The sequence below is a fragment of the Piliocolobus tephrosceles genome, chromosome 21 (genome assembly GCF_002776525.5).
Source record: "Piliocolobus tephrosceles isolate RC106 chromosome 21, ASM277652v3, whole genome shotgun sequence".
In the NCBI taxonomy this organism is placed as follows: domain Eukaryota; kingdom Metazoa; phylum Chordata; class Mammalia; order Primates; family Cercopithecidae; genus Piliocolobus; species Piliocolobus tephrosceles.
This window is the reverse complement of record NC_045454.1, coordinates 45,946,708-45,960,493: the sequence shown is the minus strand read 5'-3', so window position 1 is coordinate 45,960,493 and position 13,786 is coordinate 45,946,708. Positions and strand designations below refer to the sequence as shown.

Sequence of the window (13,786 nt, the reverse complement as noted above, 5' to 3'; positions counted from 1 at the left end):
AAAAAAAAAAAAAAAAAAAAAAAAAAAAAAAAAAAAAAAAGGCAACCATTGAGTTGGAAAACCCTGAGAGTGCTGGGTGTTCTCAAGGAGGCAGGGAGACCGTGTGTACCTGAGAGGCTCTGTCCGAGCTGGGCCATCCATCAGGGTGTCCTCGCTAAAGCTGCGTCGCAGAGGCCCCTGCCAAGTCACAGGCCTGGAGACCACAGCCCCTGTGGCCTGGGACAGTGGACGCCTGCCTGTCACGTAACTGTGAACCAGAGCGGGCATGCTGGGGAATTGCTCATCCTCCAGTTGAAAGAGGGCTGTGGGTCGGCCTGGCCGGGGACGCAGGGCCACACGGAACACCTCAAAATGGAGGGCTGAGCCCCGCCAGCGGCAGGAGATCACGGGGTGGCCCCCACGAGACCCAGAGGCACGAACCAGGAAGTCGCCATCTTGCTGAAGAAGAGCTTCAGCCTTCTGTGGATGAAGGTCAGGGGGCAGAGGAATTAGGAATGAGACCAGAGCAGTGGTTAATGGTGTCTCCCCCCATCATCACCCCCACCATCCAAGAAAAGCTTCCCCAGTGAAACTTCCGTGGCAGGCAAAGACTGGGAAATTTTACACCAAGCTCTGTCCCCTATTCGGCTGGCACCTATGTAGACTACATTTCCCAGGCTCCCTCGCAGCTAGGGTTGTCATCTGATAACTGGCCAATGGGATGTGGGGTAGAAGGGCTATGGGAAATATCCAGACCTGGTCCATAAAACCTTCCTGCACAGTCTTGTAGGTTCTGTCCCCTATCTGTCAGCTGATAGTCCCAAAGCCCTGAGGGATGACAGAGCTACATGATGCACTTGGCTCCTGACTGATTTATGGAGGACTATGACATTAATATGTTGACTGTGTTTAGCTGGTGATATATTGGGAATGTTTGTTACAGCCACTAGGTGACGCTGATGGATGCAACATCCAATTTGGTAAATGCACTGGGCTTGTTATGCAAATATGGCTTCAAGAGAAGCCATTAGCTGGATGCTTCCAGATTGGGGCCCCCTCTTTTATAAACATTTGCAAGCAGTCTTATGCTAGCTGTGGTGGTTGGTGTCAAAATATGGTAGGAAGGGTGGGGCACAGTGGTTCACACCTGTAATCTCAGCACTTTGGGAGGCTGAGGCGGGCAGATCACTTGAGATCAGGAGTTTGAGACCAACCTGGGCAACATGGCGAAACCTTGTCTTTACTAAAAAATATAAAAATTAGCTGGGTGTGGTGGTGTGCACCTGTCATTTCAGCTACTCAGGAGGCTGAGGTGGGAGAATCGCTTGAAACCAGGAGGCAGAGGTTGCAGTGAACCGAGATGGAGCCATTGCATTCCAGCATGAGTGACAGAGCGAGATCATGTCTTAAAAAAAAAAAATGGTGTGGGGCAGCAGGTAGAAAGGCCAGGACCCCAGAGAGAGGCAAAGTAGAGGTGGAACGTGGGGTCTGGGGACTGAATAATAGATGTAGCAGACACACGTGTAACCCTTACTATATGTCAAGCACTGCTTTAAATGTAAAGGGTATTAACTCCTGTAATTCCTGTAACAGGGGTGGTAGGTATTATTATAAAATTTTTCTTTTTTTTTCTTTGAGATGGAGTTTCACTCTTGGTGCCCAGGCTGGAGTGCAATGGCATGATCTCGGCTCACTGCAACCTCCACTTCCTGGGTTCAAGCGATTCTCCTGTCTCAGCCTCCCGAGTAGCTGGGATTACAGGCACGTGCCACCATGCCCGGCTAACTTTTTGTATTTTTAGTCGAGATGGGGTTTCATAATATTGGTCAGGCTGGTCTCGAACTGCTGACGTCAGATGATCCACCCGCCTCGGCCTCCCAAAGGGCTGGGATTACGGGCAGGAGTTATTGTGCCTGGCCCATTTTTTTTTACGGCCTTTTTTTTTTTTTTTGAGTCAAGGTCTCTCTCGATTGCCCAGGCTGAGTGCAGTGGAGAAATCATGGCTCACCCACAGCCTTGACCTCCTGGGCTTAAGCAGTCCTCCCATCTCAGCCTCCCGAGTAGTTGGGACAACAGTTACATGCCACCCATGCCCGGCACATTTTTGTATTTTTTCTTTTTTTTTGTAGAGACAGAGTTCTGCTATGTTGCCCAGACTGGTTTGGAACTCCTAACCTCAAGTGATCCTCCTGCCTCAGCCTCCCAAAGTGCTGAGATTACAGGCATGAGCCAACATGCCTGGCCTGCTATCCCTATGTTAAAGATGGGGAGACTGAGGCCCAGAGAAGTCAAATACCCTGCCCAAGGTCACACACAATATAAGTTGTAGGGTTTGGATTTGAACGTAGGGTGTCTGGGTCTAGATTATGGGCTTTTAACTTTTTTTTTTTTTTTGAGACAGAATCTCTGTCTGTCGCCCGGACTGGAGTGCAGTGGCCGGATCTCGGCTCACTGCAAGCTCCACCTCCCGGGTTCACGCCATTCTCCTGCCTCAGCCTCCCGAGTAGCTGGGACTATAGGCGCCCGCCACCACGCCTGGCTAGTTTTTTCTATTTTTAGTAGAGACGGGGTTTCACTGTGTTAGCCAGGATGGTCTCGATCTCCTGACCTCGTGATCCGCCTGTCCCGGCCTCCCAAAGTGCTGGGATTACAGGCTTGAGCCACTGTGCCCGGCCCGGGCTTTTAACTATTAAGCTATACTGCCTCTCATGATTTCATTAGATGCTCAGGGTCCCAGAATTTTTGGAGGTGACAACTGAGTTTCAGATGGAGGTGGGAGCCTCAGATTTATTTGTTTGTTTATTTATGTTTTTGACAGAGTCTCAGTCTGTCATCCAGTCTGGAGTGCAGTGGCACAATTTTGGCTCACTACAACCTCTGCCTCCTGGGTTCAAGAGATTCTCCTGCCTCAGCCTCCCAAGTAGCTGGGACTACAGGCGCATACCACCACGTCCGGCTAATTTTTGTATTTTTAGTAGAGATGTGGTTTCACCGTGTTGTCCAGGCTGGTCTTGAACTCCTGACTTCAAGTGATCCACCTGCCTCAGCCTCTCAAAGTGTTAGGATTACAGGTGTGAGCCACCGTGCCTGGCTCGGGAGCCTCAGATTTAGAGGGAAATACCAGAAGGTAGATGGAGTTCAGAGGGAGAGACAGCCTGAGCCAAGAGTAGTTTGGGGGGGCATTAGGACTCTCCTTAAGCTCCATCACCAATCTCATCATCCCAAAGAAAATGATAATTTAAATATAGTGACGGTCCCCAACCAGCCAACCTTCAAGACAGTCCCCAGCCCTCTGCCATCTGTCCCAATAGACCTTGGCACTAAGTCCCTCATCCAGAGACCCAGGAGTCCTCAGCAAGGGTGGGAGAGACTCCCCACCAGATGGTGCTGAGGCCCTGCTGTGGGTGGTACCTGGCGGGACAGGAGGCCGTGGTACCAGGGTTGGCCAGCAAGGTCTTCTCCATCCTGTGGCACCTGCATGGAGCTCTTGGGGACAGAGGGTTCAAGGGCTGAGCTCTGCACTTACAACAGGCCTCAGTCTTCCACATCTGTAAAATGGGAATAATTAGCTCTGCTTGAGTGTCTGGGTCAGCTTCCTCCATCCTCTTCTTAATTTTGGAGACAGCTCCATCAAATCTTTTTTTTTTTTTTTTTTTTTTTTTGAGACAGAGTTTCATTCTCTCACCCGGGCTGGAGTGCAATGGTGTGATCTTGGCTCACTGCAACCTCTGCCTCCCTGGTTCAAGCGATTCTCCTGCCTCAGCCTCCCAAGTAGCTGGGATTACAAGCGTGCACCACCACACCCAGCTAATTTATTTTTATTTTTATTTTATTTTTTGTATTTTTGTTGGCCAGGCTGGTCTTGAACTCCTGACCTCAGGTGATCCACCCGCCTCAGCCTCCCCAAAGTGCTGGGATTATAGGCACAAGCCACCGCACCCAGACCTTTTTTACATTTAAAGAGAGAGGTCTCACTGTGGTGCCCAGGCTGGAGTGCAGTGCTTATTCACAGGTGTGATCATAGCACACTTTAGCCTTGAATTCCTGGGCTCAAGGAATCCTCTAGCCTCAGCCTCCCAAGTAGTGGGGATGACAGATGTCACCATCGTGCCTGTTCCAAATATAATGCAATTTTTATGAAGAAAAAAACATGACTGATGATGACATCGTGCCACTCCATCTTGCAGAAATGTAATTAATGAATTCACTGAACCCCCATTTATTGAGCACCTATGGGGTCCCAGGCTCTGTTCTAGTCCCTAGAGACATAGCACTGAACAAAACCGATGGAAATCTCTGGCCTTGGGAGCTGACATTCTACTGGGAAGAGGCACCTCAGAAATAAACTAGATGATGGTGTACATGAGCGAGTTCAAGACAAAAAAACTCAACCATGGATGGGATATAATGAAAGTACAGGTAATGGGGTGAACACTTTTTTTTTTTTTTTTTTTTTTTTGAGACAGGGTCTTGCTTTGTTGCCCAGGCTGGAGTACAGTGGTACAATCACAGCTCATTGCAGCCTTGACCTCCTGGGCTCAAGTGATCCTCCCACTCATTCTTCTGAGTAGCTGGGACTACGAGCATGGGCCACTGTACCTGGCTAATTTTTTTTTTTTTTTTTGAGACCGAGTCTCACTCTGTTGCCCAGGCTGGAGTGCAGTGGTGTGATCTCAACTCACTGCAACTTCCGCCTCCTGGGTTCAAGCAATTCTCGTGCCTCAGCCTCCTGAGTAGCTGGGACTACAGGCGTGTGACACCATGCCTGGCTAATTTTAAAATATTTTTAATAGAGATGGGGTTTCTCCATGTTGGCCAGGCTGGTCTCGAACTCCTGACCTCAGGTGATCCACCTGCCTCAACCTCCCAAAGCACTGGGATTACCAGCATGAGCCACTGCGCCTGGCCATGCCTGGCTTATATATATATATGTATATTGGGTCTTGCCCAGGCTGATACGTTGCCCAGGCTGGGTGAACATTTTTGATTATGTGGCCAGGGAAGGTCTCATTGAGTAAGGTCTGGAAGGAATTCTGGGGAGTGTGTCAGGTGACTCTCTGGGTGAAAAAACATCCCAATCAGGGGGAATTTAACTTACAAACATCCATGGCTTCTCGGCAACCTACGCGCACACTCAGAGGTTCTCAGGATAGGTGCAAATCTAACCCCTATTTTTTGCTTTAGAATGCAACACTGGGGGCCAGGTGTGGTGGCTCACTCTTGTAATCCTAGCACTTTGGGAGGTAGAGGTGGGTGGATCATCTGAGGTCAAGAGTTTGAGACCAGCCTGGCCAACACAGTGAAACCCCGTCTCTACTAAAAATACAAAAATTAGCCAGGCATGGTGGCGTGCGCCTGTAGTCCCAGCTACTCAGGAGGCTGAGGCGAGAGAATCTCTTGAAACCGGGAGGTGGATCCTGCAGTAAGCCGAGATCACACCACTGTACTCCAACCTGGGCGACCAAGCAAGACTCCATCTCAGAAAAAAAAAAAATGTAACCCAGGGTTAAGATTTTTAGAAGGTCACATTTTGTAGCAATGTCAGCAAACAGCAATGTTGCCTTTGCAGGTCCTTGTATTTCAGAGCCCATACATTTGCTTATCATGATGATCGAATTTAGATCTCAGACATTTTGGTAGTTTCCTGATAATCTCACAGGCCTCAGGGCCACTGTGTCTCAGGTGTCGGTCTGGTGGGGGAGATTTCTCTGGATGGTCCAGAAGAAGATAATCTGCTTCTTACTCTCCTGCAAGCTCTCCCTGCAGCCCTGCAAAGTCTTCTAGGGTCTGCAGAGAAATTCCTGCCTCCTGAGTCAGCAGGAAGTTCCCAGACTAGCCCTAGGTGGCTTTAGGGGAGGAGCTCTGGGCAGGGAGCTAGCTGCCCGTGCCGCATACCTGAAGCCAGGTGTGTCTTTGGAATGCCTTTGCACTTCCTGTTTGTCACCAGGACCAGGGCTAGCCTCCGTCTCAGAGTCTCCCAACCCCAAGTTCCCGTCTTGTGTCTCCCTTAGTGAGAGTGAAGTTGAGTCAATGGCAAGGTTCTGGTTAGTTTGGGGACGCAGGGTGGCCACAGGTCAGCCAAAGGCCTACTAAGTCATTCTCCTGCTTCTGAGTCCTTTGGGATCATTTATTTGGGCACGGAAGAGAAGAAGGGGGCAGATTCAGGCATCAGACCAAGCATGGGGAGAGGAGAGAGGGAATTATTCATGTTCCAGTTGGATCATAAACATGTGTCCACGTGTGGGGAGGGATGTGGAGGGTGGGAACCAACAGCACAGGCAATACAAACACAGATGTATGCAGGACTCGCTTTTGACATTGGACGAACATTGCTGGAGCACTTGCTGTGCACCAGGCTCTGTTCTAGAACCTAGAGATACAATGACTAAGGAGATTAAAGCCCGGCACCGCCCTACCCTCCAGAGCTTGCAGTGGCTGGGCAAGACACACCACAAACAAGCACAAGATGAATGGAGAAGACAGACCATTTCTAAGAGTTATCAATGAAAGTGATAAGCCAGGGAGATATGATAAAGGAGGCTGGACAGGACAGCTTCTCCTATAAAGTGACATTGGAACTGAGACCTCAGTACGGAAGGAGGCAGTTGGGCAAAGATTTCGAGGAGTCGTCTGGGTGAGGGGTACAGTAAGGGCAAAGGCCTGGAGGTGAGATGGACCTGCTTTTTTATGTTTTACATCATAGGCGGCTGGTGTAGCCGGAATACTATGAGCAAGGAGCAGATAGGAGGGCAGCGATGATAGAGAGATCAGGAGGAGAGACTGGACAGAAATTGGTGGACTTTGAATTTTAATCTCTATGGCCCAAGGGTTTTAAGTAAAGGAGGGGCCCGATCTGATTCGCCGTTTAAAAGGATCACTCAGGCAAAAATGGAAACAATGGCTTTCTGTGCTGCACAGGAAATACACTTAGAGGATCACGCCCAGGTGAGCCCGGGCACACCGACACGCGTAACGCACAGCGACCCACTCATTCGCGAGGCGACCTCTTCTACCCCAGATCCTCCCTGCGAGCCGGTGGCCCCACCTGGAAAGAGAGGACTCCCCATCCCAATAATCTTGGTTCTGGATCTGCCCTGGGGCTCCACTCACCTAGGCAGGACCCGCGGGGCTCCCACGAGGCTGGGACCAGGCGGAAGCTGAGGCTCTGCGGCTCGGGGCTGCTGTCACCCCCGCCCTCCACGTTGCCACCTCCCCAGCCTTCCGAGACCACACCTAGTGGGAACCCAGCCCAGTTACCTGACCAAGGCTCCTGCAGGCCCCGCCCCCTGCAGGCCCCGCCTCAAACTAACTTCCCAGGCTCTTGCTCCGCCCCCTTGAAAAAAATTTTTTGCTACTAGCCACGCCCCCTGTGCTTCGCACCGCTTTCTCCTTAGACCCTGCCCACTAGGGGAGCACCGCGCATCTTTTCCTGTCAATGGCCCCGCCCCTTGTACATAGCCACGCCCGCCCCGAGTGACTACGCCCACCCGAAACCACCTCCTTCTTAGCCCCGCCCCTTAGGGAAATAGAACAAATTTCATCCCAACGTTCCCGCCCCTTAGAATCCGGCCCCTCCCTTCCACCCAGGCGGCCCCAAGCACCCATGGTCCTTTGGTACCAGGGTGGGGTGTCTCCCCTCCCCGCCAAGGCTCTGGGGCAGGGCAGGGCAACTCCCTCGGGCTCTTACGCCAGGCTGGGGTAGCTGCGGCAGCTGTGACGTAAGGAGGGGTGCGCTTCCTCCAGACCGCCCTCCCGGATTTTCCGGAAAGAAGCCCCATTTGGGTGGCGGGTTTTGTGGAGAGACATCCGGGAAAACGCGACAGCTTCCTTCAGTGACAGCACGCTGGAGCGGGGCGGGACTTTGGGAGAGGTGGAAGGCAAATCATTCAGGTGGTTTCCTAGGCGGGAGGAAGGGTAGGGGGGACTTCCATCATGATGCCTGGAGATGAACAAGAGAAAAGGTGACAGGGACCTAGTGCAAGAGAGAGGGCGCTTTGGCCACGTTTATTGATAAGTTCCTCATATTAACATCAGTCTTGTCTTGTAGAGACAGTGTCTTGCTATATTGCCCAGACCAGAGCTCAGTGGCCTGGTCATAGCTCACTGTAGCCTCAACTTCCTGGGTTCAAGCGATTCTCCCGCTTTAGCTTTCCAAGCAACTGAGACTAAAGGTGCACACCACCACGCTCAGCTAATTTTATTTTATTTTTTTTGTAGAGATGGGGTCTTACTATGCTGCCCAGGCACTGGAACTCCTGGGCTCATGCAATCTTCCTGCCTTGGCCTCCCAGAGCGCTGGGATTACAGACATGAGCCACTGTGCTTGGCCCCAGTAACCACAGTCTGAAAAGCAGTAGCAGCAGCTAACATTTATTGAGCACTTACTGTACACCAGGGCTGTTCGGTCAACTTGCCTTTATTTTTTTTTCTTTTTGAGACGGAGTTTCACTCTCATTGCCCAGACTGGAGTGCAGTGGTAGCAATCTCAGCTCACTGCAACCTCCACCTCCCGGGTTCAAGCGATTCTCCTGCTGCAGCCTCCCGAGTAGCTGGGATTACAGGCTAATTTTTGTATTTTTAGCAGAGATGGGCTTTCACCATGTTGGCCAGAGCGGTCTCAAACTCTTGACCTCATGTGATTCACTTGCTTCGGCCTCCCAAAGTGCTGGGGTTACAGGTGTGAGGCCTCTATTTTAATTTTCTTTTCTTTTTTTTTTTTTTTTTTTTTTTTTGAGACAGAGTCTCGCTCTGTCGCCCAGGCTGGAGTGCAGTGGCCAGATCTCAGCTCACTGCAAGCTCCGCCTCCCGGGTTTACGCCATTCTCCTGCCTCAGCCTCCCGAGTAGCTGGGACTACAGGCGCCCGCCACCTCGCCCGGCTAGTTTTTTTGTATTTTTTAGTAGAGACGGGGTTTCACCGTGTTAGCCAGGATGGTCTTGATCTCCTGACCTCGTGATCCGCCCGTCTTGGCCTCCCAAAGTGCTGGGATTACAGGCTTGAGCCACCGCGCCCGGCCTCTATTTTAATTATCAAACAGACCACCCTGTAAGGGTGATAGGTACTATTTTCATCACTTCTATTTTCCAGATGGAGAAACTGAGGCACAAGGCAGCTAAACCATTTGCCCAAGTTAACCTGGCTTGTAAGTGGTAGAGGCGAGAATCAAACCGGGAGCTCTGGAGCCTCATCCTGTCTGCCTCCCTGTCAATCTTCGCATGCCTGCTTTCTCCACGATGCTGCTTTGCGGTGAAAGTTACTCACCCACCATTTTGCAGATGAGGAAATTGAGGCCTAGAGGGCCAAAGATGCTTGGGGATGAAAAGTTTTGATGCCTGTAGGGTTGCAAAGCAGGGAATTTCCAGACTGGGCTCCCCGCACCCGCCCTGGCCAATGTGGAAGAGACTCCAAGCTCAAGAGGGGAAGAACGTTTCGTACAGTCAGAGGGTATGGGCCTGTCCAGGGAAGGGGTCTAGCGCCTCCTCGTGGTTATAATAATTTAAAAAGAGGGCCCAGTACTTTGGGAGGCCGAGGTGGGCAGATCACCTGAGGTCAGGAGTTTGAGACCAGCCTGACCAACATGGTAAAACCCTGTCTCTACTAAAAATACAAAATTAGCTGGGTGTGGTGGCGTGCACCTGTAATCCCAGCTACTGGGGAGGCTGAGGCAGGAGAATCACTTGAACCTGGGAGGCGGAGGTTGCCGTGAGCCGAGATGCACCACTGCACTCCAGCCTGGTCAATAGAGCAAGACAAAAAAAAAAAAAAAAAATACACTATTGCAGTCTATAAGGAGAAGGATGTTGGTAGCTTGGATTTGGGTGGTGGCCATGGACATGGTGATAAAGGGATGGATTTGGGATAAATGTCAGGTGCAGTCAATAGAGCTTTCAATTATTCATTCAACACGTATTTACGAGGCATGCATATGTGCCAGGTGCTGCATAAGAGAGGGGTCAGTAGTGAACCAAAGAGACACAAATTCCTGAATAGACAATAAAGAAGCAAGGATGACCAGGCGTCATGGCCCACATCTGTAATCCCAGTGCTTTGGGAAGCCAAGGTGGGAGGATTGCTTGAGGCCAGCAGTTCAAGACCAGCCTGGGCAACATAGTAAGAGCCCCTCTCTGCAAAAAAGTTTAAAATTAGCCAGGCACAGGGGCACAAGCCTATTCCAGCTACTTGGGGGTCTGAGGCGGGAGGATCACTTGAGCCCAGGAGCTTGAGGCTGCAGTAAGCTATGATCATGCCACTGAACCCCAGCCTGAGTGACAGAAGAAAGGGGCTGGGCACAGTGACTCAAGCCCGTAATCCCAGCACTTTGGAAGGCCAAGACGGGCAGATTACTTGAAGTCAGGAGTTTGAGACCGGCCTGGCCAACATGCTGAAACCCTGTCTGTGAAAATAGAAAAATTACCTGGGCATGGTGGTAGGTGCCAGTAATCCCAGCTACCTGGGAGGCTGAGGTGGGGGAAAACCTGGGAGGGGGAGCTTGCAGTGAGCTGAGATCATGCCACTGCACTCCAACTTGAGAGACAGAATGAGACCCTGTCAAAAAAAAAAGAAAGAAAGAAAGAAAGAAGGAAGGAAAGAAAGAAAGAGAAAAAGGAAGGAAGGAAGGAAAAGAGAAAGGAGAAAGAGAGAGAGAGAGAAACAGAGAAAGAAAGAGAAAGAAAGAAAAGAGAAAGAGAGAAAGAAAGAAAAGAAAAAGAAAGAAGGAAAGGAAGGAAGGAAGGAAGGAAGGAAGGAAGGAAGGAAGGAAGGCAGGCAGGCCGGGAATGGTGGCTCACGCCTGTAATCCCAGCACTTTGGGAGGCTGAAGCGGGTGGATCACCTGAGGTCAGGAGTTCGAGACCAGCCTGACCAACATGGAGAAACCCCGTCTCTACTAAAAATTCAAAATTAGCTGGGTGTGGTGACACATGCCTGTAATCTCAGCTACTTGGGAAGCTGAGACAGGAGAATTGCTTGAGCCCAGGAGACGAAGGTTGTGGTGAGCTGAGATTGTGCCACTGCACTCCAGCCTGGGCAATGAGAGTGAAACTCAGTCTCAAAACGAAAAAAAGAAAAAGAAAGAAAAGAAAAGAAAGAGAGAGAGAAAGAGAAAGAAAGGGAAAGAAAGGAAGGAAAGAAGGAAGGAAGGAAGAAGAAAGGAAGGAAGGAAGAGAGAGAGAGAGAGAAAGGAAGGAAGGAAGGAAGGAAGAGAAAGGAAGGAAGGAAAAAAAGAAGAAATAACTATAAAAAAATCAGATTTGTTGGATGAAGATCAGGCTTAACCTAGGGAAGTGGGTAGGGCTGATGGAATGTGGAAAAGGCTGTGATTTGAAATCAGGGGGTTTAGGAAGACCTCCTGAGAAGGTAGCATTTGAGCCAAGACCTGTAGGGGTGAGGGAGCTAGCCATGAAGTTGCTTAAGGTGGAGGACACAGCCCATGCAAAGGCCCTGGGGCAGGGCCATATGTTCCTGGCACGTTGGAGGAAGAGTGAAGAGGCCCATGTGGCTGAAGCACAGTGAAGAGGGGGAAAGAGGGAGTGGGGAGGGCAGGGAGGGAACTGGGCAATTCAAGCAGGGTTTTGTGGGCCTTGGGGAGGACTTGGGCTTGTCCCTGGAGGAAAGTGGGAGCCATAGAGAGTTGTGGGCAGAAGATGGGTGTACCCTGACTCAGATGCTCACAGGCAACCTCTTGTGGTGGCTGCAGGGAGGACAGACTGTGGGGGACGGGGGCTGGAGTCAGGAGACCAGCTGAGTGATGATGGGGCTGGACCAGACAGAGGAGGGGGTGAGAAGTGGGTGAATTCTGGGTATATTTCAGAGTGTCACTGCCGCTGTCTGCATATGGAGGAAGCGCGCCCGTCTCATAGTCTAGCTGGCCTGACTCCCCCAGCCCCCCAACTCCCCGTGCCCGGGCCTGTGTCGAGTGGGCGGAAGAAAGAGATGTCAGATTCTGCATGGAAGGGGTGGGGTGGGGCTGGGCCGCAGGTGCTCCCCCAGCTCCCCCTCCGGCCCATGGCTCCTCCTCCTCCACCCCCTCTCAGGGTAACAGTTACAGGCAAAGAGGAAGTGGTAGCGCTAGCTGTCGCTCCACAGACGAGCAGGGCAGGCGTGCGGGCGGGTGGGTGGTGGAGGCCGCGCGGGTGCACGACCGGCCCTGAGCAGGCAGCAGCCATGGAGCTGTGGCGCCAGTGCACACACTGGCTCATCCAGTGCCGAGTGCTGCCGCCCAGCCACCGCGTGACCTGGGATGGGGCTCAGGTGTGTGAACTGGCCCAGGCCCTGCGGGATGGCGTCCTCCTGTGTCAGCTGCTTAACAACTTGCTACCCCATGCCATCAACCTGCGTGAGGTCAACCTGCGCCCCCAGATGTCCCAGGTGAGCCCTCCGCGGGCAGGTGTGCTGAGGGTTAGAGAAGGGGGTCCTCCCCGGGGCTGACCGTGGAGGGGTTGACGTGCTCCACCTCTGGGCCTGCAAAGAAGGGGGGATAGGCTTACAGGTCCAAGGCTGGGCCAGGGGGTGGTCACAATCTGAGATTCTGGGGTGGCCTCCCCAAGCTTAACAGGACCCCTGTGTGGGTTCACGGGCCCTGAGTTGTTGGCCCGCATCTAGGCTGAGAACTGGCAAACTAGGGGTTAACACTCTCAAGCCCCAGGCTGCCTCTACTGAGGTTCAGGCTCCCAAATAGGACCAACCAGAGGTCCCCGGGGAGCGCCTCAGAACCCCCCAGGGCGGCCATTGGGTTACCTGGGGCTTTGGACTCCTTTGACCCCCTGAGTCTGGATGTGGGGGAGGAGCCTCCGCCAACATCTTCCCCGACATGTGTCTCCTCCTCCCGGGCCCTGGGCCCCTTCCTTCCCCTTACATCTTCCTTCCCCTTGGCTTCCTGCCTGGGCCTGGGGCAGCGTGGGGCAGGTGGGGGGCTGTGGCCCCAAGGATCTGAGCTGCCTCCCTGTATCCATCTCAGGGGAGACAGCGAGGCAGGGTCCAGTCCTGGGCTTAGAGAGTGGGTCCTGAGGTTTTGGTGCCTGGAATAGCTGCATTTTCTAGGCAGGGATTTCTGCAGGGGCCCAGGCTGGAGGGGTAGTGGCAGATTTGACTGTGACTGCATGAGCCTGGCTCAGGAAACATATTCAAATCCCTATTTGAATGTGGTTGGGTGGGCGTGTGATGTGGCTGCGTGATGTTTCTGTAGCATCTCGTCTGGTTCCCCAGGGCTGCTGGGTGGGAACAGGGAACGGGGCAGGGCTGGTGGAGTCCCATCTGCTCTGGGATGAAAGGAGATACAGCCCTATCCTGGGGCCTGGGGGACACAGTCTTGCCCTGAGGTCTGAGGGGAGAGCTCCCATCTGGTCCTCAGGCTGGGAGCTGGAAGGATAAGTTAAAGGAGATGGGCCCATGGGGGTTCCTGGGGGGTGGTTTTCAGGGGTAGGGCCATTGGTAGAAGAGATCCATGGGCCTTTACTCCTTCTGTGGTTATTTTTTAATTAATTAATTAATTTTTTAAAGACAGGGTCTCACTCTGGCACCCAGGCTGGAGTGCAGTGGTGCGATCTCAGCTCACTGCAACCTTAACCTCTCAGGATCAAGCAATTCTCCTGCCTCAGCCTCCCGAGTAGCTGGGATTACAGGTGCATGCCACCACACCTGGCTAATTTTTGTATTTTTAGTAGAGACGGGGTTTCACCATGTTGGCCAGGCTGGTCTTGAACTCCTGACCTCAAATGATCCCCCTGCCTCGGCCTTCCAAAGTGCTGGGATTACAGGTGTGAGCCACCACGCCTGGCTGCTCCTTCTGTTTTTTTTTTTTTTTTTTTTTT

The 13,786-nt window shown here is 52.1% G+C and overlaps 2 protein-coding genes across 6 annotated transcripts in view; one reads left to right on the top strand and one right to left on the bottom strand.

Annotated features, from left to right (window-relative positions):
• The window catches only part of SH2D3A (SH2 domain containing 3A), a 15,353-nt gene extending 8,062 nt beyond the window's left edge, over positions 1-7,291 (bottom strand). For 2 of the 5 annotated variants that reach the window (XM_023186762.2, XM_023186763.2), the window contains exons 1-3: positions 7,090-7,291; positions 3,391-3,527; positions 110-459 (exon numbers count right to left, since the gene is read on the bottom strand). In XM_023186762.2, the coding sequence (XP_023042530.2) occupies positions 110-459; positions 3,391-3,459 (419 nt within the window). In that variant the 5' untranslated portion in view covers positions 3,460-3,527; positions 7,090-7,291. The remainder of the gene's footprint in view (positions 1-109; positions 460-3,390; positions 3,528-7,089) is intronic. The other 3 variants (XM_023186765.2, XM_023186767.2, XM_023186766.2) reach the window with 3 other exon arrangements.
• Positions 7,292-12,046: 4,755 nt separating this feature from the next.
• The window catches only part of VAV1 (vav guanine nucleotide exchange factor 1), a 75,825-nt gene continuing 74,085 nt past the window's right edge, over positions 12,047-13,786 (top strand). The window contains exon 1 of the mRNA XM_023186708.3: positions 12,047-12,344. Within this exon, the coding sequence (XP_023042476.1) occupies positions 12,141-12,344 (204 nt within the window). The 5' untranslated portion in view covers positions 12,047-12,140. The remainder of the gene's footprint in view (positions 12,345-13,786) is intronic.